Source organism: Rhea pennata, chromosome 14, assembly GCF_028389875.1.
Source record: "Rhea pennata isolate bPtePen1 chromosome 14, bPtePen1.pri, whole genome shotgun sequence".
NCBI lineage: Eukaryota > Metazoa > Chordata > Aves > Rheiformes > Rheidae > Rhea > Rhea pennata.
This window is the reverse complement of record NC_084676.1, coordinates 18,292,472-18,318,939: the sequence shown is the minus strand read 5'-3', so window position 1 is coordinate 18,318,939 and position 26,468 is coordinate 18,292,472. Positions and strand designations below refer to the sequence as shown.

The following is a 26,468-nucleotide window of genomic DNA, read 5'->3' as shown; positions in this document are numbered from 1 at the left end:
CTCGCAAGCGGGGCTGCATCCCGCTTGGGCGGCGCGTTGAGTTTAAGCAGCGTCTCGGCGTCGCATCGCTCTGCTCCGCGCCCGACGTGCGCGGGTGCGAGACCGCTGCGCTACGCGGCCCCGCAGCGGGGGCTCTCGGCCGGGCAGTTTGCTGCAAGCACCGGGAAAATAGGTAGAATTAGTATCGAGGTGGGGAGAAAAAAGGGGGGGGGAAGCAAAGAGACCCTGGTAATGTGGTACATCTTGCACGGACAGAAATTCAAGTTGCGTTTAACAACCCGTAAAGTGCTAAAATGCAGCCAGTGCTGCAGAGGTGGGAAATTGCGGATGGTGCTAGCGGGGCCCCTGCAGCAGCACGCAGGGTGCCAATGCGCCCGGCGCGCCGGGAAGCGGCAGGGAGGTGTGAGGCAGCCTACAGACCCTGACCCGTGCGGGCAAGGTTAATGTGCTCACTTAGTCTAAGAAAACCCAGAGCCTCTGCCAAAAAGTTACGCGAGGAGCCGATTTTTTTTGACTTTTGCAACTTGCAGTGGCTGTGGGGGGGTGGAATCGCCCCATCTGCCCTGTCCACCCCTCCGCTTCGCCACATGCGCCCGTGGCAGTGGGACGGCGTGTCTGGGCGAGCAAACTGCCAGCGGCAGTTTCCACCAGTCCCGCGTCTAACCCGGATTTCACCACCTGGGAGGGTGAAAGTTGGCGTGAGTTCATGCGAGCTCAAGGGAAATGGGAGTTGCTCATGGGCAAGAAATATAACACTTAATACACATAACATACATATAACATTATATATAACATAAATTTTTGGAGAAAGGGCTCAGATTTGGGCTGCTTCAGTGTTTTGTGTAATACCATGCTTTTCCCCCGCCAGGAGTGGCGAGCGTCGTTGTGGGCCACCCCCTGGACACGGTTAAGGTAAAACGCTTGGCACACCGCCTCGAGGCAGCGTTCAAAAACGTGCAGGTGGGGAGGTCGCCTCTGTCCGGGCGCTTCGCGGCCCTTGCTGTCAGCGGGGCGGATTTCGCCTTGCTAGAAACGCTTCCGTACACCGCAGTCCGTCTCTCTCTCTGGCGCCGGTTGCAAAGTGGCATCCAAAAGGCCTGTCCGATCCATATGAGTTCCTCTGGTGAGGATGAGCGCTGAAGATGCAAACCAGCCTGCATGTCGTGTTCAATTTACTGAAAAGTTCTGCCAGAATCGTACTGAACTTTGCCACAAGCGAGCATGCAAAGGGCAGAGGGGGAAAACTATTTGCTTTTGCTGCAGGTGTATTTTTAAGTGTTTTCCTTATGTTGGCAATGCTGTAAGGGCGGAGTGCAGAAATTGTTATCCCAGGGCTACGAGAGGCAATATTGCTATTTCTACAAGAGAAATGTGCCTCAGAAGGAAGGATTTACAGACAGATCTAGAAGATATTTGCCAGCTGGTTCCAAGTGTAGACATTGACACATTGACAGTCTCTACTGATACAGAGGTGCAAAGGAAGATCCTCGTCTTCTTCCTTTCCCCTTTCGTAGGATGTGATATGCATCTCTGTCCATCTTTCCTGGCCTTGGGTGCCCTGCTGCACCCATGGACTCTGAGCTAGAGGCCAAGCCTTGCTGCTAGCCCCAGGCTGGTGTCCAGAGGTGGTAGACCCAAGAGCTGATCATCATACCATGGGGTGGGAGAGAGCACGATCGATGTACATACAGATAATGTTCCTCGGTGGCTTTCTGCACAGCTGCTGAGGGCAACAGCCCAGGGAGCAATGAAGGTGCCAAAATACCATATTAGAAAAGCCACTAGAGTGTGTGAAAACTCTCAATTTGCTGTCGATCATTTCTATTTGTGGGGAACAGGTCAAGCTTTCTTAAACGCCTGGCTGCTCTGGGTACCTAAGGCCCTTTCCTGCTGGTGAGAGGGAAAGGATGCTCCAACGCCAACACTGGGGCTGGGCATGGGCAGCAGCCAGCGACGCAGGGATGGGGCACGGACCGCCCAGGCTGGGTGCACCCCACATCACCTAGGACCTGCTTTAAGTGCTGGCAGTATTTGCTTGTCTCGATTACTTTTCACCCTTTTCTGCTGGCTGAGAAGCTGCAGCGACTGTCCCGATCCTTCCGTTTCTTCCAGCAAATGCAGGAGGTGATACTAAAGCATGAGAAATGCCTCCTCCGAAGGGCAGGCTGTGCTTGCTGCTCAGGTGCGATGCCCCTGCCTCCCTTGCAGAGAAACTGAGGCAGCGGGTGGGCAAGCGCCTTAGCTTTCCCTAGCAGACGAGTAGCTTTTTCTTTTCCCTTCTGTCCTAGAAACAAGTCTCCGTATGCCCTGTCCCAACTCTGCACTGCAGTGGCTGCTCTCGCACCCTCCCTGTAAGGAGCAGCTGGTGGAAGTGGCTTTGCAGGGAGGCTGAGGTACAGCCAGGCAGGCTGGCACCTTGGCTGGTGGGGACAGCAGCCACGGCAGCCTGACAGCCCTATTGCACTAATTGAAATATATATATTTTTCCATTGGGAAAATTGTCACCTTATATATTTAAATATATAACACACACACACGCACATATATATATATGTATATGTATATAAACGACAATTTTCCTGATGGAAATCCCTACTGGAGTCAGCTTTGATAGTACCATGAGCAGGGAATCGAGCACTGCATGTTAACACCAACTGCTCGGCTAAAGAGCAAGTCTGCAAGGAGCAGTCCGGGAGGCCGCTCTGCTGCCTTTGGTTACCCAAAAAGACATATTAACTTGAACTCTAAGTACCTGGTTACTGTGTAAAAGGAAAAAAAAACAAGGCCAGTGGAGGTGAGAGGGGTGCACATGGTGGGGCCGGGAGCGAGGGCAGAGATGCGGAGCCTGGGGCATTTCCCAGCGGGTGGGAAAGCAGCAGGAGGCTGTGAATAAACAAATATTTGTTTGTTTTTGGCCCGCTTGTAAGCGGCTTGAATGACAGGAGGTGCAGGCGAGTGCAGGAAGGGGAAGGTGTGCGGAATAACAGGGGCTTTGTCACGATTTGCAGGCCACTTCTCGCGGCTGCCGTAGAGATTCGCTGCCGCTTGCCAGCTGTGGAGTCCAGATGTTGCTGGAGGCTTCGGACTGCCGAGGCTCTGCTTGGCCCAGCTTCTGGCAAAGTTCGAGGAGGGCGGATACATATATGTCTTATTTTATTGCTCTGTTTTCTTCACGACAAAGCGAGGATTCACTGTCTAAGCAAAGTACACGTTGTTTACATAGTGTGAGCTTTCCCCGGGCTGGAAGCATGTGATTTTAATTGTGTTTCATCAATGTATTTTACAGACTCGTTTGCAAGCTGGACAAGGATATGGAAATACACTAAACTGTGTTCTCACTGTGTACAGAAATGAATCTGTAAGTACTTTGTTTTACTTAAAATATGCTGGTGAAAAATGAAAATCAATATACGTAGAAATTATACCAAATTGGTGTCGGCAGCGGGAGCTGCGCAGAGAGCAGTGCAATTGGTGCAACTGCATCCAAAGCCCAGTGCAGGACAGAGCCGGCAAACACCCATGGCTTTTTCTCTTGCTAACTTGAAGCAAGGATGCAGAGAAAAGACAGATCCCTGGCACGGAGTGAGAAACGCCACTTACCAAGTCTGCCCCGGAGGTGGGGTGTTACATCCACCTTGGCTCAGCATGTCACGGATGCTGAAGGTTTACATGGGCAATTAGAGAAACTCAGAACAGAAAAATCCATCAAGGGCTTGTAAACGCGGGAATACCAGCCCTAGCTCAGGCAGTCCCAGCCTCACATCACAGGAGGCCAGAGAAATGCTTTTCCTCATCTTAAATTTTCCTCTAGGCATCTGTTATTGGTTAGCAGCCTGCGGCCCCTTCCTAAAATACCTGCTGGCCAAGCTCTTCACTGGAGGCATTTTGCTGACTTTGGTGATTCCAGGAGAGAAGTTGGCCAGAAGAAGGCCTTTTAGATATTTTCTGATGCTCTGGAAAAGTTCTTGTATTCTGCCTCATCTTTACAAGTCATTAGAAGCTTTGACTTAAACACGTGCAGAGAGCTGGCTCCAAGAAACATCTGTGGTTCAGATTCGTGCTGCTGGCCCCGTGGACAAGCCGGGCTTCGCGTCGCTCCGTGCTGCTCCGCAGGCAGCGTTCCCGGGACTTTCGCTGGGAGGCTGAAGTTCGCAGCCGATTAGCTCTGGCAGGGGATCAAAATAATTGAAATGTGAAAACGGGGATGAGGGAAAGATCCATTGCTCGATGGCTCATATTGCACAAAAGCTGGTTCCTAGTTCCTTGGGGAGACGAGTGAAGGGGATGCACGGAGTGACACGGCCCGGGGACGGCAGCACTCGCTGCAGCCCATCGGCCGAGCCAAAAAAAAAAAAAAAAAAAGAAAGAAAAAAAACCAAGCAGTTTCCTCCCCGATTCCCGCTCTAACCCTCGCTCTGCTCCGCTGCCAGGTGGCCGGCTTCTTCAAGGGCATGGCTTTCCCGCTGGCCAGCATCGCCGTCTACAACTCGGTGGTGTTCGGCGTCTTCAGCAACACGCAGCGGCTGCTGAGCCAGCTCCGCTACGGGGACGCCGCCCGGGCGCCCGCGCTCTCCGACATGGCCCTGGCCAGCGCCGTGGCGGGCTTCGTGTCCGTCGGCATCGGCACTCCCGTGGACCTGATCAAGATAAGGCTACAAATGCAAACACAGCCGCTCCTCCAAGGTAGGAAGGCGAGAGGAGGGTTTGGTCCCCCCCCCCCCCACCCTTCTCCCGCGGTCCCGCGTCTCGCCGGTGGTGCTGAGGACGCCACGGCCCCGACGGGGCGGCTCTTGCCGCCGTTCCCGTTTGGGTGAGCGAGGTGGAAGCGGCGGGGGGCCTCGCGCGGGCCCCGCCGCGGGGGCGAGGGCTGCCGGCCGCGGGCTGTTTGCTCGGCCGGGCTGCGGGGCGAACGACCGGCGGGCTCTGCCCCCCGCGCCGGGCCGGGGTTGGCGCCTGGAGCCGGGCTCGGGCTCTGCCCCGCGGCTACGAGGGCTCGTCTGCCCGGCGCTGCCGGCGGAAGCGCCTTTGAAGGAAGCTGCCGAAGCCGAACTCGGTTCGAGCCCCTTCCTGGCGAGCCCAGCTCGCCGCCTTCCCGGGGGCAGATCCTGCGAGACGCCGGCAAAACCTGCCGCCCGGCACGGGAAGGAATGGGACGAGCGTCTCCCCCCTCCCGCTGCGAGCCGTCGGCGGCTGCGGCAGCCCCTCGGAGCCGAGTTTTCTCCAGATCCTGCAACGTGCGTAGGAGAAGCACAGCAAGAAGTGGCCGCGGCCCCTCGTCGGCCTCCTCCCTCCCTCCCGTCTTGGCCAGGCCGGTTCCGTTTCGCTTCGGGCCGCGGTTGCAGGGCGAAGCGGGGCCTCCTGAGGCAGGAGCCCGGCCGCGGCAGGGGCCCGCGCCGCTCCGGAGCCGGGCAGCTGCGCCTGCGGCGCTTCCGCTCCTGCTCTCACGGCTGCGGTATCTACGCAGGAGCAGCGTGCGCAGCGGGGACGCTCAGGTGTCGCTTTGACGGAGTGCTATCGTGTCCGCTGCTAAAAGCCTCTGAGCGACGCCGTCCGCTAAGGCTGAGGGGTCGGACCCCGAAAGGTGTCGAGGTGCCTTCAGAGGGGCAGCTGGGTGAAGTTAAAACCCACGGGAACCGGGCACGTGGGCTGGTTTGGAAAGCTCACTAGGCATGTGCCTACCTGTGATGTGTCTTAGAAAATCTGTCCTGAGGTGTCTAAGCTCTTTTAAAAATGGGACAAAGTCTCCTTGCATATCTCCTTTTTTTTCCCCCCACGCTGGCTATTGATTGCAGTTAAAGAAACAACGGCAGAGATTTCTGTCTGCTCTTTGGTGGGGAGTTTGTTTATTTTTAAAGTGTATATAGTTATAATAACAGTTGTGTACCTCCCTCTCCTTTTATTTTGTTCTTCTTTTTCTCCCAGCAAACGTTAAATTAAAGCCCATGGTTCCCGGATTTCCTGTATACAGAGGCCCAATTCACTGTTTCAGGACAGTCTTGCAGAAAGAGGGGATAGCGGGACTATACCGAGGCGCGGGAGCGATGCTTCTGAGAGATGTTCCTGGGTATTGTCTGTATTTCATCCCCTACGCGTTTTTCTGCGGATGGATTACGCCGGACGGATCCATCTCCCCTAATCCCTCCTCTGTGTGGCTAGCAGGCGGTGTTGCAGGTAAGCTCACTCCTCACCCTTCATTCCCCTCCCCAATAATGGCAAAACAGCAATAGGAATTTTAACAGGGCTGCCCTATGGAGGTGGCTCAGGGGCTGCCCCGTGTTACCGGCCCCGAGGAGAAGGTGTGGGGCTGAACCACCTTCCTCACCCGGGGCCAGATCCCCTGGCCTCGTGCCTGTGCTTTATGATTTGACAGACTTCATGGAAGTTGCGTTAGCAGATCTTTATCAGCCAGCAAGATGGGAAACGGCTGGTGCGTTAAGTCCCCTGGATATTTCACGGCAGTCTCTGCATCGTGTTGTAAGTGATGCACGGCAGCCAATACGCCCCAGAACAACGCGTTAAGCTGTTAAGCGGGTCCCGGGAGGACGTGCGTCCTAGCCGCACGCAGCAGGAGAAGCCGTGCCTCAACAGTCTGACAGTACTCATCTTCCTTCCACGCTGCGGGCTCCAAACTGCTTTTTCTGTTGACACCTGCCAGCCAGATTTCCATGTGCCTCAGCCCAGCAAGCTTAGGTGTATAAACTCATCGTTATGCTCGCTGCCCATCTATCTGCCTTTTCTAAATCGCAGGATCCCAAATGCATGCCATTACTTGGCTCAAGTAGTGATTATAAAACACTGTAATTCTCCTGCAAATAAACAGAGCCTTGGCTCATCCGAACAGCTTTGCTAGCATGTCCCAACACTGACATAGGTCCAAGCAAGCGCTTGTCAAGCTGGCGCTGCTGTGCATTGCAGCCACATCCAGGGAAATTTCACAAGCCCATAAAATTCTCCAAATGGAAACAACGTGACGTGCCTGGGGAAGAGGGAACAACAGAAAATGGTATTTGCTACATGTGTGCAAGATTGAGATTAAGTAAGAGATCTCAGGCAGATGAGAAGCACGGCTACTTTTCCAGATAGGCAAGGTGCCCCATCCAGCTGCAGGCTAACCAATGCAAACAGTTTCCATACAGAAGTGACAATGTGGATCAGCTGAGTGGAGCCTAATGCTAATGCAACAGCTTCTCTTTGGCATTCTCAGCTCAGAATTTGCTCTTCAATAATATTATTGCAGGATTTCCAGTTCTTTGGAAGTTGCCCCAAGAAATAGTTTGAGCCCTTCTTGCTGTGTGTCCCTCATCCCCAAGAAGCTCTGTGACAGCAGTGTTTCCTCTGGGGGAGCACATCTGGGCTGCCTGCAGTTTGCTTTGGTGTAACCTCAAAAGTCTCAATGCTTCTTCCAGAAGCAGCGAGCTTTGCTCCCGGAGATACCTTTCTGTGCCTGAGCGGGGTGAATGCCCTGATAAGAAAATCTCATTAGTAGGATGTGATAGGTGAGAGGTGAATTTCTGAGTTCACTGAGCTTCAAACAAGAAAATATAAGAGAGGAAGTTATTGAGATACCTCCAGACGTGATCAAAGCCTGAGGATCTGTGTCAGGATAAGGAGGGAATTCTCGTCTGCCTTTTTCTAGGAGCAATTTCCTGGGGGACTGCTACTCCGATGGATGTCGTGAAAAGTCGACTTCAGGCCGACGGAGTTTATGTCAACAAGTACAAAGGGATCCTTGACTGTATCTTGCAGAGCTACCAGAGCGAAGGCTTAAAAGTAAGTGGTATTAGAAGTAAAATCTGGGTATTACAGTTTAATTTCTAATTGGGAAACACAATGGCTGTTATAAACCCAACTGCAGGCAGATGAGATGACTAAAGCCAGTTACTTCTAAATTAGAATAATGACAGTCATTAACTACAGTGCAGATTCTTTCTAAATCATAACAGTGAGAATAATAAGGTGCATGAAAAAGTGAATGACCTGGGGTCATAGTCTGCTGGTGTTATTAACTTAAAGCAGCACTTTATGTCAGTGTGTTTAATTGTAGGTATAATCTGAGTTGTCATAATTTAGCGGTGAAAACATCTCGCTTCTGCGACTGTTTCTATAAATGCAGAGGTAAAAGGCCTGGCCACACCAAAGTCAACGTGAACTGATTTCAGGGACCGCCGTTGCACCCAAGGAGTGTTTGGTCGCTGCGGGCTGTGCTTTGGTGGAGCTGAGCTGCGACTTGCACTGCCTAGCAGCGTTTTACACCAAAACAGGGTAGCTGGCAAATGCTCCTAAATCAGAATTGCTTCGGTTTCAAGCGCAAAGAAGGGCTGTGTCTGCTTTTTTCAGCCATACCTATTGATCTAACGAAAGATGTTTGATCTGCCTGAAAAACTTGCCTCAGGGAAACGTGAACGGTGCAAAAGCAGGGTTTGCAGGTTTGCAGCTTTACAACGCTGCAAAGGCGTGATGACTGAGAACTGTGGCATCTGCTGTTGAATTAAACGGGTATTGAAGTTATCATCAAAACACTGTGTCGGCTCTTAGCTCAAAAGTGCCAATTTTCACATTCTGAGGGAAAAGTAACAAGTTATAAAAGGAAAGATAACCTGCAAAGTCACAAGTCAGTGATTTTAATATTTGGCAACATGCCATTAAATTATGCCAGCTGTCATGGAAACTTGCAGTCTGGTTCCTTTTTTGATGCGCAGTGGCAAAAAAGTCACATTCGTATGAAGCACAGGCACATGGAGAAATGTTCCTCCAGCGACCCTAAAGATGGCCCTTGGATGGTCAGAGCAGGGTGAGGGTGCCTCGGGCTCGACGTAGGCTCCCTGCTGGGGGGCGTTCAGTTTAGCGTGCAGTCTCACTGTAAGACTTCAAGTGGCTGAAAAGGGCATTTCCATGCATTTTCCCTTCTCTCTCCATCCTCATCCTCGCCCTCTGCCCTCCTTGTTCTGCCTGAATATTAAATTATTTCAGGCACGTAGTTCTCTTGCTTGGGGTTGGAGCTGCTTGCAGTTTTTCTTCTCTTCTTGGCACCTGGAAGCCTGCAGGAGGGTTGAGGGATAGCTGAGTAAGATGACCAGGCCCTTCTCTCGTAAGCAAAAATCTTTCTGCATGTTAGGAGATGCAGAACTGATGGAGAGTTGCTGAGAAATGGCAAACCCAGGTCTGGCTGTTTATATTCGGGAATTAATGAGCAGCATTCTCAGTGGTGAAAATAATTGTCTGGCGTGCACAAAAAAATGTAAATGTGGCTCTCTTGTTCGTTTTGATGAGAAAAATATGTGCTTCTGGGCTCTTCCTCATAAATCTTCATTATTATTTAAGTTGGCTTTGACATACGTTACTTTATGGATACCAGAAAACCTTGAATCTCCTCCCAGAAAATGTTGTCTCTTCAAACAAAGTAACACACCCCTAGTAAATCAAGTAAATAACATCTCAGCTTCATATTGCAAATTCAATCATAAGCAACATGCATTGATTCTCTTGCACACATGTCAGCAACACACCTTATGCGCATTGAATACAAGATATGGTGGTTAGTGAGCTCAGTATTTCAGAGGAAATGCTGGTTAGATGCTTTAAAGACTTCCCGTCTTGAAGCCAAGATCTGCAATCCGTTCTTAAGGTAGCTGTGGGAATTCTGCCTTTGTAAGACATGGAGGGGGGGTTGGTTTTGCTGATGTTCCTGTTCACATCAATTCTGAAATCCTGGTGTTTAGATTCATGATTAGCTTGGCTGATTAATGGAGTGATTTTGTGAGAAACGAGCCAGCAGAGACAATCCTCACAACCATCATTTTGTAAATAAGCACTCCTGGAGGCCCATGTGGGGTGGTCCTGTGCACACCCTTGCACATACTGTGCAGTGGTGCTCATATGCGAGGGTTGGTGCTGCAGGGAGCTAAGCCAGATGCTGGTGTTACTCTTCCCTGCCCCTCTTCTGTGGTCAAAGAGGAGAAACAGACACCTCTAAGGGTAGTATGGAGCATCTGACCTCTGAATATCTTTTGATGGGAGCTGCTTCTTGCTGCTGACTGCGGAAGGCACTGAAGAAGCTCCCTGTGACTTATTCTGCTTGAACCAGGCACAGATCCCTGCTTCTAATAGCTTTTCTGCTCCTTCTCTGGTTCCAAAGTGTCTTTTCCACCTGTAGACTCAACCCGAGAAGTTGGAGCAGTTGCTATGTGAAAGCACAGCCGCCTTCTTGTTGTAAATGGAGGTTTGTCAGCACGATCCATGTGTGTGCATGAAAAGGGGTGGAGGGACTGACGGAGGGACTGATAGGAGGTAGGGCTGCACAGGAAGAAATTTTTTATTTCCCATTTTCTGTTCTCCACCAGTGGCATGCTACCATTTGTTACCCTCTACCTTTTCTAGCCCTTGCTGGCAGGTTTAGAGGGTGGTCTGTAGGGAACATGGAGCATACGGATATCAAACCATCATGGTTTCATTCTACAGTGCATGCATCAGCAAAGATTAGCAGTGAGAGAGCATCTCCTAAGCAAGCCACGGTTTTCTTCAAAATTCCATCATGATTTAGTTCAATGTTTTCTTCTTCTTAAAATAGCTAGTATATTCCTATGCTCTAACCATTTTCCATCCCCAACAGGTCTTTTTCAGGGGCATCACAGTCAATGCAGTGCGAGGATTTCCAACGAGTTCAGCCATGTTTCTTGGCTATGAACTTTCTCTCAAAGCAATGAAAAGAGACCAAACTGAGACCAATCCTTAACATCCAGGTCAGCGCATAGAGACCCTCTAGCATTATTAAAATTAGAAAAATAAGCCTTGCAATTGTACAGATCTTCTGAAAGTCAGAGGGAAACCTGATACCTGGGAACCTAAACTTCTAGTGTCAAACACGTTTCAAATTTTGATCTGTGGGATTTGGTGTAGATAGCTGAGCTGCCAAAATTCTAGGTTTCAATATCTTCTGGAATTTCATTTCAGTCATTCTGATTGTTGTGATTTTCTTGATTAGTGTGCATCAGAAATGAAAATATGAAAGGAGAATATTCTCTACCATTTCATAATTTTTGAAATATTGTTCTCATTAAAGTCTGTGCACTTTATACTTTCCTTCATAGATCCATCCACAAAGCCCCGAAATTAAACCCTAATCAAAGAATCCTGACTATCAACTCTTTCCTTCATAAAACTAGGATTGTATAAAGGAGTAACATTAAAGATATTTGATTACAGAAACTTTTTTAGAAGTTAAATGCTCAAAATTATTCTTGGCAGTCTTTGCTGTTTTCTGTGGGGCTTTATAAACCTCCTTCTTTCTTATTTCACAAGTGTAGCTAAGAAGACCTGACCAGGCTGCTACCTTCCTGGGCCAAATCAGCAGTGTGGTATTGGTGAGGGCCTCACTGCTACCAGCACGCGATATGACCTAAGAATCCTGTCGCCACAGAAACCTTCAGCTTATGAACTGCACTTTCTGTTCTGCTGTGGACTTGGCCACTGGAGAGCTCCAAACCTGCACCAGCGAAATCCAAATCCAGTTTGCTTTTGAAATCTTTTTCACTCGATTCTCTAAAAGCACCTTAATAATTACTATGACTGCATTGGGCTTTTTTGCCAATGATAATGTTTCCACTGAGCCAATGGAAAAACTTGCTTTCTTTACACAGAAGGGTGATATATATTTAAAAACAAGCCACCTGACATCAACTGAAGAAGTGCATATAGTGTTTGACTTCTTTTGTAAACAGGGATCTCCCGCCCTAGAAAGGAAAGGGGGAAGCATGCTGGGGGCAGGGGAACTTTTCATGTAGGAAGCTCTGGATTTCTACCAAATCCTAGCTTGATTTCAGGATCAAAGAAATGGATGACTACCCTTATGAATGAATACTTTTGTTTTACATCACAAAACTCTCCATACGGTTTGGCACAACTTAACACATTAAAAGATGTAGAGGGCTTCAACAACTACAGTTTGTTATCCAAGCTGCAAATTAAATTGAGAAAACAAGAGGATGTTAAATGTGGAGACTAAGCTGCTCCTTCTTCCTCAGGAAACAATAAAACAAGTCTGTATTTTATACAGAGAGAAGCCCATTAATTTACTTAACTTGCTTTGTAGACTTCCAGTGACTTCCTAGAATCTCTTTAGACAGTCTGATTTCTCTGATCTGATAGTCCATCTTGGCAAAAGCCAAATCCTGCAAGCATCACCTTGCAGCCTTAAAAGGCCACTGCCTAATGAAGCCTCTTTAAGGGATGCAGATTTTATCTCACGTTATATGCTGCAAAATGTATGGGCCAGCTTCAGACCTGCAGCTCTTTGTTGCAGTCCTACCCATAGGACTACCCGTAGGGGCAGAACCAGGTCTTTTTTGGTCTACCTCAGTCTTTCATTTACTCTCAAGATCTTGCATTATCATGACTATTTCTGTTTACGCTGTTAAAAATCTCCATGCTTTATTTTTTAAGCATGGGGCTTCTGATGCCAAAAGCAGGAGAACCAGCTCTGCTGGGACTAGTCTCTGGTGGCACTCGCAGGAGAAGTCGCAGGTAATAGCCTCCGGTGCTGAGGGAAGTGCACCGCAGAAGAATTTGGGACAATGCTGTCTTGTGGAAAACACACAGATCTCACCATTTTCCTCTGGAGAAGCTCTGGGAAAGAAGCCCAACAATGGCAGTTTTAGTAGATGCCCTCAATAAAAGTTTCTGGAGACATCTGGAGTAGCCATTCAGCTCTGTTCCGTAAAAGGAGGAAAAGGAAAGAGCAACTCCTACATCCTTGTCCCTCAAGGAATGGAGGAACAGTAACTGTGGACAAGAGACTTGAAGACTCCCAAATCCCAGCAAACAGTGCCTGAAAAGTTGGGTCTAGAGCAGTATTCAGAAATGGGTGCCCTGGTCTCCTGTAACAGTACGCATAACTCTCTGTTGGGGCCCAGATTAACCCCTGCTTCCCCCCAAACAGGACCTAAAGAGTGGTAGAAAAAAAGTTTGTGTTGCTTCATCTCAGGACTTGTAGGGTAGGAGGTTCACATAGTGCCTTTGAGCTTGGCAAGAACAAGAGAAACTGTTTTTAATAAATAATATGTATAAAATTGATGAGCCTTCACACAAATATTTTTTTTTGGCCATATTTTAAAAGTCATTCTTTCCATGTTACCTATTTTAATACATACACATAATGTGTTCTCTAGGTGTGTAATATCATATGACTCCAGGGATAATACTTGGAAAAACTGCTTCTTCAGTGCAAATAAACTGCTTCAGCTGACTACTTTATGTAAAATGGACTATGAATGAATTAAAATGATGAGGTTTGCAATGAGCTGAATTATACTGCCCTTAGGTTCTGTGTTTTCAGTGCCCATCTGTGTGTACAGCCCATGTCAGAGTTGTATGATATTTTTTTCTGATTTTCTCCGTACAATGAAACCAATTTTGAGATAGATCCCCAAGATTCATTCAGGCAAAACTGATGTAATGGATGCCTGCTAGAAGGAGCTCTCAGACAGAGCCACGCATCAGCTAGTGTTGAAGGAGAGCAGGGGAGAGAAGCTTTTAATATAACTAGAGGAAAATAAAATGGAAAGTGAGTAAAAAGATTTGGCCACACGATGGCATCCTCATCCACAGCAAGGACAGGGAGAGAAAGTCCGTGTGAAGCACACCGGCATTGATTGCTCAAGCTACCAGAACACCTTTCTCTCTTGCTCCATTCACCTGTCAAGTCCAGATTTGCTGCCAAATGCACCCACGTTTCCCTCCTAATGGAAGAGCCCTCATCATGGGGTGGACCAGAGCGCCCTAAGGGCAAACACGGAGGCGAGAGTATGTGACCCAGAGTAATTTCAGAGTGACCTGGCCTTGTCTGTCACCTCCTTGCCCTGGAAGTGCTGGAGGCATGCCCTGGCTGGCACAACCACAGCTCTCAGCAGGCCAGCTGATGACTCCCTCACGAGGCTAACGTCTGTAGAGAATCTACCAATAAGGCAAAGCAACACTGGGCTGATGCAGGAGTTTTGCTCTGCCTTGCTGTTCAGACTTGTTGAGTGACAGAAGTCCTGACAGCCACACGGAGGTCTGGTTTGACTCTTGCCCCAAACCAGCAGTGTTGAGACAGGCTTGGAGCAGAATTTGCAGAATAGCACTTTATGGTGTGGGTGAACCCATCACTGTGATGGATCTTAATAGATCCCAATTTAATCTTGCTTATAAACTGTAAATAGGTAAAGTAGTAAGTGCCATTGAGAGAGAGAGATTCAATGGCAGGCGGGTGCATGCGGTCGGTCCGTGGTGTCAGGGATTGGGTAATGGTAGAAGAGGTGGTTTTAGCTAAGACTCAGCTCATGCGCATGTCTTTCCTGGGAGCCTCTTGAGCCTTGGGACCTCATACCTGCACCCCAGGGTGCTGACTGGCTGGTGCCTGGGACCGGAGCTCAGAAGAGAGGGTAGGATGAACCCCGCAGCTGGGGCAGTCCCACAGCTGGAAGAACATGAAGGATGGCAACTGAAACTTGTGCTCAGAGAAACTTGACACAGCTGTGTCTTGTAATGCCTTTTTTTTCAATCTATCAAACACATTATTTTTCAGAGATATTATTATTTTCTATCAATAGAAATTAGTGTCTCTAAGGAATCCTCTTAAGGGGCCTGTTGATTTGATTTTAAAGCAATGCCTTACCTGGCAGGCAAACAGTCATACTTAGTCAACTGTTCCAAATCCCTTGCATGGGGCACTAATTTCATGTATTGGTATTTTTGTCCCTGGATTTCACTAAAGTCCCCTCTGTCAATGTAATTTGGCATAAAGGCCATAAAGCGTCGTGGCCACACTGATCTGCTGCCAGTGGCATGTTCTCTAGCACCATGCAAACTGAATTCAAAGAAACCATCGTTGAATGTGAAGCCTGTATTAAAGATAAGCCTGGCCAGAGATTAAGCCTGGCCTGCAGCTCACAGCTCAGATAGGAATGTGGCTCCCGTAGTTTTTAGCACGTCTAAAACCCTGGCTGGGATGGCTCTGAGCCAGACAGATTTTCTCACATCTAGGGAGACCCTCCTAGGCCCTATGTGGTGTGTTCACACTGCGGGGGCAGATGAGATCACAGTCCCCATCTGAATTTCTCTCTTTTTTTTTAATTGTAATCAGTGACGTAGGAGCAGGCACTCTTTTCAGCCACTAAACATAACGCATGTCCTCAGTTTGTCTAAAGTTCTTTATTTTGTAGTATAGGAAGCAACAAGATGTTATGGTGGTGATTTCTCTCCTAAACCCCTACATTAATGTAAGCCAAGAAAGCCAATGCATGTCTTGTATCCATGAAAAAAAAAAATTAAAGTGTATAGTCAGAAGAAATGGTGACATCCAAGGAGAGAAATAGGAAGTTCAAGCAGCTAAATTTAATATAAATTAAATAGGAATAGTTTATTTTCTTTAAAGACATTTTCTTTCTCTAAATACAGCTATAGCAACACTCACTGATAATTACCAACTTGGATGAATAACACGCAGAGTATCCTTCCGGAGGTAGATTGCAAAGGTAATTAAGCCATACAATGAGGGAAAATTTAAGCACTTACTTACAGTAATTTCCAAAGCAGTTTTACTAAACTATCCATTCCACTACAGCACTACAGGCAGACATTACTGAAACAACCTGTTAAGTGCCATACATACAGCAGAAGGAGAATATCTTTTTAAGGAGGTCTCAGCATTCCTATATGAGGTTTACACTGCAAGATATAAAGCATTGACTAAATCCATAATTTTTTGATAGTATAGGAGGAACACCAGGTCTACTGGACTGTAGATGACCAACTCTCTGACAGGAATATGAAAATCTCTTTAATTATAGAGAAAGCAATGAATACTCCCAGGTTACCTACAGTAAAAAGGTTTTGAGAAAACAAGGAATTTGCAATTGAAAAAGCACAGGCTAAGAGATTGTCCTGCCACAACCACCCAGTGCTTTAAGACTAGCACCTACTAGGACCTCATCTGGCGCAAGAACCTCAGGACTTGAATAGATCCTCTTCATGGACTGGACCAGTTCATAGTCTACATCCCCAGATTTCAAAGCATTTTATCATTCACATGGCCTACTTTAGCCATAACCTGCAGATCCTGCCAACTCCTTTGGAAGAAGGCCAGCCTATTCTTACTCATGCAACTAGATGTGAAGTAATATCTGTGCTCACTCTACTAATTCTGATTGCTGCATTTCCATCAAACAGCTTTCCATCAAACAGGTTTTTAAAGGGTTCCAGTGTGGAATCAAGCTGCTTAGTGGGTTCAGCCACTGCAGCCATGGAGTAAGTGCTTTGTGCTGTCTGTCCTGTGCATTCGTCCTTCTGCTGAATGCTGCTCTGAGGGCAAAATCCAGAACCCTGGGTCATCTCTCAGCAGGAGGAACAAGGAAGGGTGAGTGGACTTCTGCTATGAGAGCTATTCAGTAATGTTTATCTTTCATGGTATGAAAGCAGTTAGACCCACAAAAGGGGATCCTGAAGTGAGGACAGAATATGTTAGTAATGCTCAAAATGGAATCAGGAAAAGTCAGAAAAGATAAGGGAATTGATGAGCTTTGCTGCCAGTGCCTGCTTTCCTCTGCTTATTTCTGGAGACTGTTGGGCGTGAGGTGCACTTGCAACATGTACAAAGCTAGTACAGCTGGCATATTGTTTTCCGGGCTTCATGCTGTTAGATGCCTCAGCTGTTGCTAAACATTACTGCAGCATGGAAAGCTTTACTCCCCTGCTAGAAAATCCTAGAAAGCTCCGATGACCATACTATTGCATGAAACAGGGACAATGCATAGCTCTGAAGGTCCCTCTCAGACGTGCTCCAAGGTATTTGCTCCCTAGGCTCACAGTTACCCACCACTGATCTCACTGCAGGCTGGGAACAGCAGCAGCCAGGTCAGCAAATTGCAATCTCTGCCAGCTATAGCAAATTGCAGTATCTGCCAGCTGCAGCTGTAAATTGCAAATGCTTCAGTTTTTGAAGTCCTGCAGAGATTGGGAGCCAGCGCCTGTAGGTTGGAAGGCCATCATTCTGGGCTGTTCCCAGAAGAAATGCTGTCTATCCTTCTTCCCTGCTAATTCCACACAGGGGGCTCAGTTCAAAATAGAGTAATTCTCCAGAAGATTGGTGCCCCTGGAGCTTCTTCTCAAAGTTATTTTTGCATGGTGAAAGCGTCCAGCATGGAAATTCATGCTGGCGAAGCTGTTCTGCAGCTCCCTGTGGAGCTGGTTGGTCAACTTGTGTTTGCCCTTGCACTCACCCTTGGTGTCCGTGACGGACAATGCTGGGACGATGGCCCCAGTCCTGTCCCGTGTGCTGCAGCAGCGGCTCACAAGCATCAGTTTTCGCTTGGGCGCCTTTTGGGGCGGCTCAGCAGAACCAGCCAGCCGAGCCGCCTTCCCGGGGCTTCTGCTCTCTCTCCCGATAGCTGAAAATACTGGCAAATGTTTCTTTTATTTTCACTATTTCTCCAGAAAACCCCATTTCCCTTACTTCACTTATTTCCTGAGCACTACTCATTGTTCTGCTTATTTAGTTTAAAAGGTTTCAAATTGACTAAAGCCCCCCCAAAAATAACAGGGCTCTGTTGCCTCCAGACGCTGATGCGAGCCCTCAGCCAGTCCTGTAGCCCATGCGTGGGCTCCCGGGAAGGGCTGCTGCCCCCTTCCATGGGCCACAGCCAGCGCTTGGAGTCTTCCCCGAGCTCATCTGGGTTTTACATCTCTGTATCATAGGCAATGTTACTACGCTTGTTCAGGCTTTTGTGGAAGAATTAGCATGACTCTATTTTCCTTTATTTCTACCGTAGTATATGTCATCTCTACTTAAAAGGAAAGCACACACACAAAAAAAAAAAAAAAAAAAAAAAAAAAAAACCCTCCATCTTATCTCTGGAAAATCAAACTATTAAGAGCATCTTTTCATGTGTGATTTTTGCAAGCTGTTGCGTCTTGGTAAGTGTACCCAGCAAGCTTAAACCAAACTGTATATTATCTTTGGTTTTCATCTGCAGGGAATCATTTTTTCTACATAAAGAAATTATAGAGAGTTTCTTGGAAACACTACAGTGAGCTGCAGAGTCTCTCTTGAGACCGACATCTATGCTGACTATCCCCAATACAGGCTAAAATATTGACTTGGAAGTTTCACTTGCAATGAAATTTGGGAGGCATTTTCAGTCAGCAGGCATTAGAAGAGAATACATGTGTAAATACTTACATATAAACCAGAAACGTATGGGACATTAGATGAGGATTTCCAAAGGAGCCAGAGGGAGCTGCCCGTAGAAGACCACAGCAATATACTTGAGTTTTCTGTGTTCACCTTTTCCGAATAGCTGTTCTGGGCTGAAATCTTACAATTTTGTCCGGCATTGAGTTGCAAGTTGAAGGTTAAGCTGGCACAGCGGGCTGGTGATGGCTTGGCTCTGGCAGCCCGGCCAGCGTAGGGAGCTCTCTGCCCTGGCCTCGCCTTCGGCTGCTTACTGATGACATCCTGGAGTACGTGGGGAATTTGAGATTTTCCCAGCCACAAAGCTTGAAGGAAAACAAAAAGCTTCAGAAAGGAAAGCGTCAGGCTTAACCTCAGCGGCTGCACGCTTTGGCAAGAGGCCTTTCGAGGCTCGTAGTCTGCGGTTTTATGGCCTTGGAGGGATGTGGGTTGAAACAGTCGCCTTCCTACCTGATGCAGTCTGAAGTTAGGATTTTAGCTATGATGAATTTGTTCTAGCTTTTTGAGTGGCAGTCCAAAAACCTCTATTTCACCTCTACACTTTGCTCTGTTTGCTCACAGAGAGATTAAGAGAGAGGAAACATGGGGAGATCAGGTACCTGAAAATGACAACTAAATATAATCTGCTGATTTTTATTTAACACACAAATTGCAACATATTTATGAAAATATGTTGTCATAGGTGGTCATTAAAATTAAGACTTTTAAAATATCAAAACTGTTTAAAGATTATATATAAAAAAGCTTGTTTTTTTGCTGGAGTGGCAGATAAAAGGGAAAAGTAGTTTTATTTTAAGTCACTGCATTTAATGCTGATACTTGCTGATTCATCTAAGATGAGATTCTATTAATGCAAGAAGATAAAAAGCTGAAAGATCAGAATCCAGCCCAAAGTCCTTAATAGAACAACAAACCATAACTCTTCTCTACAGTCAAGCAAAAAATCTCGAGCAGCATAAACTACTCATCCCCAAGGCCCCATTTAAAGATTCAGTAGAAAAACATTTATCATTATAAATCTTTAATTTAGCCCAAGTTTCTACCACATTATTCTAACATCAGAAATTCGAAGACTTTCAAAATAAAATTAATTAAAACAATTTATAAAAGTAAGAAAGGTAGTAACTCTTCAGGATGTAACTGAAAATCAATTGTAATCATTAAAAAGACTTGCACTGATTTCCATGGACTTTGATCAGCCTTTTAATGCTGCAGTAGAGCCTAAACTCTCAAGAGAGGCCATACAACCAGTGCCACTTAGTCATGTGCCTAATCCACTACTGCTGTAATCAATAAATGGAAAGTTAGTTTCTGTGCCTGTGTGACTGCTGGTGATTTCTAATTCACTGTGAATATAAGACAGCTTCTCTAGGAGCCTATTTACCTTGGAGGAACAACAGTGCAAGAAGCATCTCACTAAGCAATTAAATGGAGATGAAAAGATATGGAGATAGCACTGGCACCGCCAGCAGCTGCAGACTCCAGGGTGGAATCACAAGGCTCGCTTAGCAGCTCACGATGATATTTCTTCTTTACTTACTTTAAATGGGATGAAGGGAAGGACAGTTTTCCTCTCAGGCCGAGATTACCACTCTTAACCCTTATCCCAGATCTTTCTCACGATCACACTGCTCATTTTCTCTTAATTATGGCATTTTTTGTCAATGAGAACTGGGAACCCAATTTCATCTGGCAACAAACAAATTCAAAGAAAATGCTGCCTTTTATCCTCCCCACTGCGTGGAGGTTTCAAGAGTAGAGACTGCATTAGGTCTAATGAAGTGTGTATGGACAAACTCGCAGAGAAATGGCAAGCAGAAGGGGTTATTGAGCCTAATAGCAAACGTTCTTAATAAAATTAACACTCCAGCCTAAAGACAGGAAAAAACAATTTTGTTTTTTTGCTTCACATTGCAAGGAGCAGTTCTCTGTTTTCCAAAATATTGTAGGTTTCCCAACTGCCAGATCAAGAGCACTCACCTAGGCCATTTCCTTTCGTTCCTTGCAAGTTCTACCACTTTGATTCTGAACTGGTAAGAAAAATACAGCTCTTGTCCTTTTGGGCTGTAGCACAGGAAGAAGTTAACAGATGCAAAATCAAGTTTGCTCATACACTCGCAGATGACTGGTGATTTGGGCTTGGCCTTTTTAATTCTGTGATGAAATGTTTAATATATCAGATCTGGTCTATTGGCTGCCTGGGGAATATAACTACATCTCATGTATGGAAGGGCTTAACTATGTACCTCTTGTGTAGTTTATGCTACCAATTATTTTCACTTACAGAGCATAGCAACTATATTGCAACTTTATTCCTAAAGAGAAGAGGTCCATCAGTGAACTGTATTATCCCATTTTTGTAAAATTCTTGCAACAATACAGCCTACCAGCTACTAGGCAAAATTTTACTTCTAATGGACACACTTTCCTTGAAAACAAGAATGAACCAGACACTCTTGGAGCCCTGCCCCACTCTCCCCATGGCTTCTTACAATGTCCCTTACACAAGCTTGGCTGAATCAAAGATGCTTGTGAATTCTGCTCTTTAAAACCATGGTAAAATTGCTTCTTCAGCCATCTGAGAACTGTCCCACAAGTGTTACACACCCCTTATTTTGTGATGGGATAGATGCTTCAATCCAACAGTTCTAGCTCCTGCCATGGGGTTGTGCTGGCCTAGGAAACAGGAAATGTTGCTTTGTGTGAGCCAAAAGCTCTTTCCTCAAGCGATACCTACCTGTCAGAGAAGCCTCTTTACTGCATTGCAAGGCATCACATACTCTGGATCACAAACCAATGATTTTAGCTGTTCTCAGAAAGCCAGATGCCTTGACAGATGCCATTGCCTGGCTCGTGAACACCACCCATCCCTGCAATACGCTCTTGCATGCATCCTGCTCCAGTCAAACACTAGTGCACTGCTGCCAGCTTTAGCTTGCCAAGGGAGGACATCTGGCTTTAGCCAGCTGTTCCTCTGGGCCTGTTTGAGAGCTGTATCTGCCTAATGGGATGTACACTTCCCATGCAAAACCACCTAAGGAAGAACGTTACGGAACAGGCATGAAGAATCCACCCCAGCCCGGAGAAGGTGTGCAGTGCTGGCAGGGGTAGAAAAGACAGAGCAGCTTTTTTTCCCCTTTCAGTGCAGGCAGCTAGCAGAGGAGAAATACCCAACCGACAGGCAAATGCCAGAGAAAAGAAAGCAGATTGCAACTGATGTTCTCTCTTTGCAGGACAGTTTGCAGAAAGAGCCCACTCAGCTTTCAGCCAGGCTGACCAGCAAAAGGTCGAAGTTTTTAAAGGAGAGCTTTGAGGCACAGTAGAAGAAAGGAAAGGTTAAAAGATGAAGCTGGTCATCTGAAAGAAATCAGATGGGATAACATTTATTCTGCCAGTGACTGCCACTCGAAAAAAGAAAACTTCTGGGGCCACAGAAACCTGTAGCAGTCGTTTAATCTGATTTGGAGACTTCACCTGACAGAATTTCCAAGCCAATATTGTTTCGGTCACTTAGGAATATTTTTGCATCTAGTTCTTTCTCCTTCAAAGCGAGAGAGTGGAATAGCACATTGCATTGTAGCATTTGGAGGGCTGATCTGTATCTTTGTATTGGTGCATTTACATTCAGCCTTGGTGAGCTCAGCATCAAGGACTACGGGATTGTACACCAGGTGCAGGAGCTGTAATTCAGCCGGGCAGCTTCTCCAGACACTTCTCCAGACTGGGCAGTCTCCCTTGGTCTGGGAAACTGAGTTCTGCAGCGTCAGCAACGTTCTTTGCAAAAGGTCTTGCTTTGCATCCAGGGGAGCGCGAGCTTGTCAAGCATCACTTTGTCTTCTGAGGAACTCTGGCAATGCTGAACTTTATTGTCTATTTGCTTTCATGGAACCACGATTTACACAAACACAAGAGACAAAACCCACAACTGAAAAAAAAAATGCTTTCGTAGAAGATTTTTGACCATTGTTTCCTGTTGGGGAGTGCTATTATAACGTTCAAATTAATCACTTCTGAGGAGCATTTGTGAATTTCCACAGTACTAAAGAAAAGTCACTAGAGTAGGTGACTCAATTCCACGTTTGATTTTTCTAAAATGCTGGCCAAGCTAGTGGGAAAAAATAGTGGGCACCTGGTATCAGTTTTATAATTGGGTTTTTCCATATGAGAATGGGAATTTTGTGCAGACTCAATTAAAAGGAGTGTCCTCCTATTCTTCTGTCACCCATCAGACCGAGGTGCAGGTGAATGCCAGCATGCTGTCATACGTGCTCTTCTCTTGTTTGCTGCTCTCTGTGCAAGCGCACAATTGCCAAGTCAGCGAAATTATCCGCTTTACAAATCATCTGCTTGTAAGTGGCTCTTTAGCACCTTAATTCAGTAAAAATGCATACTTGTAAATGATGTGATAATAAATACTGATTTATCCCGTTATTCTTTCAGAATGTGCAAGCTGAAAATGTGCAGGATAAAAATTCTGTAAATTGCCCATGTAAGGAGCCTATTGCCAGTGTGAGTAGATCAGCTTTGAGGATATCACGAAACTAAATAGCAATTTGTGTATTAAGTGTTAGCAGTGCTGAATTTTAATGCTCACTCTTTTCATTTTCAGTCATGTTTATGTCTTTCTATTCCCGAGGTAAGTAAACACTCTGTTTTTCTAAGTTACTGTAAGTGTTAAAGAAGTTAAGTAGTCTCTGCTTCTGCTGAAGCTTGTTCATTCTGCTCCTCATGTAAGTTTTGCTTTCACTTATGAGGAAGATTTTTCACATGTGAGCAATAACTGACAACAGAGCTGGGTGTTTTCCCTCCTGAGGGGCAAAAGCGGAAGTCCTTCCACCAGCAGTGGAATTAGCCAAGCCCCGAGTTAGGCAGAAGCTCTCTGTGGGCTTGATGTGCACATCTGCAGCTCCAGGTGCACGCGTCGAGAAGCTCCCCGAGACCTGGCTTCACCGTTAGGAAACCCTTTGCAAACCTGGCCCGGGGACGCCGTGCCTCCACACGCCGCTCCGTCTGCGTGCCTCTCCTCAAACGGGGAGGGGGAAGGCAGCGTTAGCAGAAACGCCGCTGCCCACAGCGTGCCCTACGGCGGGAGGTTTTCCGTGAGCTGTGACAGGTACTCCTGCCCGCAGACGCGACGCCCTGGCGCTTCACGCCACCCCCGGGTCTCGCGTCGGTTCTCCCGACAGCACAGGCTATGTTACGCTTCTGTTGTGATGTGTTGTCTTGTTGAGGAATACGCGTTTCTTCTCCCTTGGTAGCTGGGTACAAAACGCATCCTGGCCGCTTGGCAGCTTTCTCTGACACCTTCTCTGTTTGACAGGCTGGCCACGAGTTGTCATGCTTTGTGGAAGGGACTGAACGCATGATGAAAACCAACACCAAGTCAAAGGAAATCCTTCAGTGGCTTCATCAATCCTTCCAGACCCAGCTGGACAGAAAGTTCTGTGGTGTAAGAAATTTCTTATTTTTCTATAGATATTTATCTTTTACAAAAGAGAGGCTTTTTCATAGCTTAAATACTTGTAGTTGTTTGATTAAGTTCAGGTGTGTTTTAATGCCTCTTATATGCAGAGGCCAGACTGGACATTGGAGCACACGTGGGGAGGTGGAAAGCTATTGAACTTGCCCGAGGAAACGGGGAGATGCCTTGTCCCACCCTGCGCCCTTTGCCGTCTCCAAGCAGCACGCTGGGAAAGGAGCTTCATTTAGATTGCTTTGCTATTTTCCTTTTTCAGAAGGTGCTGCTACACTAAATAATGCTGCTGTAAAACCACGGGGGAGGCGCGCAGCAGCGGCAGGGCTCGGCACAGGCTGCAGTCAGCTTATGTCCTTCCACAGAGCATTAGACCCACGTGAGCTCCAGCTTCCTCAAGGATGCCTAGGCACTAAACACCGCTGCCGCCGGTAGCATCCTCAGCCTAGCGACACTGCTCGGAAGGCAAAAACTCCTCTACACCCTGTTGCCTCTTCTGAAGCAGTGAAACACCTTTTATTTTTACACGGAGCAAAACTGTTGTGTAATTGAGTGAAGCAGCCTAGTCGAAGCGACGTGAGCTATGACTGCGCTGCAATCCAGTTTCACAGCGCGCGCATCCGCCAGCCCCTCTCACGCTTGCCACTCAAGGAACAGCTCTTTAGGAATCATATTTGAAATCCTTGATTACCTCCAAGGAACGTATATTTTAAACCCTACGTGCTATGCTTTGTTCCTTATAAAATGTTTAGTAACCCAAACTTTCTGCTTTCTTCCATCACAGCACCTGTCACACAGTAATCAGTGCCAGTCCAAAACCAAGGGAAATGTGAAGCAGTTCTTGACTGAAATCCTGAAAACCTATCAAGCGATCAAAAAAAATACAGCTTGAAAAACTAAAAGCTTTACCAACCCAAAACTCTGAGATGAGAACAGGAAAGGGGAAAATTATTTATTGTATTTATTATGCACATGAAATATAAAAGGTAGAATTAACAATTGCTAAAAATCAATAAAAATAATTTACATGAACTCCAACAGTATTCAAGAGTTTATTGTATATGCTTTACATTATATACGTTCTTATTTCATAGCTGTACAAAATAATTAAAAATTGGTCAAAACCAAAGCTTGACCGATTTTTCAGCTAAGATTTGGGAGGAAGGAGCCCAGGCAAGGAGAAGGTAAAAATAGTAGCGCTGAAATTGTATTTCCAACTCCTGGGACTTATTCAGCCATTGGCATTAGTTATGGTTGTAAACGCTCCTGACACTGTAGCATCGAAGCGCTCTGAAAGATTTGCACATCCTCTATTCGCGCGCGAGAACATTTCTGTGTCTGCAAAGCTCCAGTCAATGAATTTCCCTCTTGAAAGATGTTACAGCAAAATGCACATGTGCTTTCAAAGAGCAGAGTGGGCGAGTGTTTTGCTGGTAAAGATACAGAAGGCTTCTGTTCGCAGATGTGAATGTTTTCACAACATCTTTTTGTTTCACTCTGACCACTGGGTAATAACAGAAAGATGTGTGTACTGCAGATTCAAACAATAACTCTGTGTTTTCTTTCTACATTAGGTTTACTTTTTGACAATCTGTGCACCCTTAGTAAATTGCTAGCTTCTTTCCTGCAAGGCTGCAGATTTTCCTGCTCCAAGCCACTTTTCTTCTTCTCCCTCCAAATTTTAATTAGTGGAGAGCTCATGAATATCTTAATATACAAAAACAAGAACATACCCAAGGTTAATCAGAAGTTCTTAATGGGCTTATTTATTTGGAACATCTTGTGGCTCCCATTTCTTTCTCAGGACGTATTTCATCTTGTCTTTGCGATATTTCTATATTGCAATGAGCTTGGGTATGCTTCAATATTGTCTCTCCGATCATCTCAACAGAAACAAAACAGGCAAAAAGGGAACCTTGCTGGGGAGAAAACATGTCAGAGGACAAGACTGTATCATCAGCCACGTATTCCAGCCTTACTAATAGTTTCTTAGACTTTTTCACACAAAGGAAAAACCCAAGCAGGTGATTTCTCCACCACCTCCATTGGAGTATGTTAGATTCTCAGACTTCAAGGACAGATATAGGTTATGTAATACCCTTTCTTCTTTCACCATGAAATGTGGTATTGATGGAAGGGACATGGCTCTAGGAACTAAAGAAGCATGGAAACAGGCATCAATGACACTCCTCTTCTTAAGGTTTTCATTAATATGGTTGTGGGGGAAAAGAGAGACGTACCAGTAATGACAGAAGCATATAGACTGGAAAGGACTTCCGGAGATCTAGATCATGTTTAATAATGATGAAACAAGACTGAGATTACAGGAAATGCATTTTTATATAATTATATAAAGGCAGTTAAAATTACCATACATATTAGACAAATGCATTTCTTTATTTGTCACCTGGTTGAGGTAAAATAAGATAATAAATATTAAAATACAAAAGACCATTTCCATGCTAATCCCTACATAGATGAAACCCAGAAAATAAGTAACTGCTTTATCTTTCTCATATTTTCATATCTTCCTACATGTTGTATTCCAGATTCAGATCAGACAGTTTCCCCTAACTGTATACTTTGGATTCTAGTCTGAACAAAAAATCACCAGCATTTTTTATGAGGATTTGACTCATAAATCAGTAAAATACTCAGGCATGCTACTGACTTAAGCAGGCAAAAAGGTCTCATTAACATCCACAGACCTTAATGAATTTGGGGCTCAGTACGGTGTCTGATTTTAGACAGATTTCCAAGTATCTGTTGAGC

General features: G+C 46.2%; 1 protein-coding gene across 15 annotated transcripts in view; it reads left to right on the top strand.

The window, feature by feature from the left end:
• Positions 1–24,724, top strand: part of SLC25A48 (solute carrier family 25 member 48) — a 30,337-nt gene extending 5,613 nt beyond the window's left edge. For 5 of the 15 annotated variants that reach the window (XM_062587764.1, XM_062587763.1, XM_062587767.1 and 2 more), the window contains exons 4-12: positions 3,287–3,358; positions 4,431–4,683; positions 5,923–6,171; positions 7,637–7,770; positions 22,453–22,572; positions 22,664–22,732; positions 22,833–22,859; positions 23,544–23,672; positions 24,481–24,724. In XM_062587764.1, coding sequence (XP_062443748.1) covers positions 3,287–3,358; positions 4,431–4,683; positions 5,923–6,171; positions 7,637–7,770; positions 22,453–22,572; positions 22,664–22,732; positions 22,833–22,859; positions 23,544–23,672; positions 24,481–24,588 — 1,161 coding nt within the window. In that variant the 3' untranslated portion in view covers positions 24,589–24,724. The other 10 variants (XM_062587768.1, XM_062587775.1, XM_062587770.1 and 7 more) reach the window with 10 other exon arrangements.
• Positions 24,725–26,468: the final 1,744 nt, after the last annotated feature.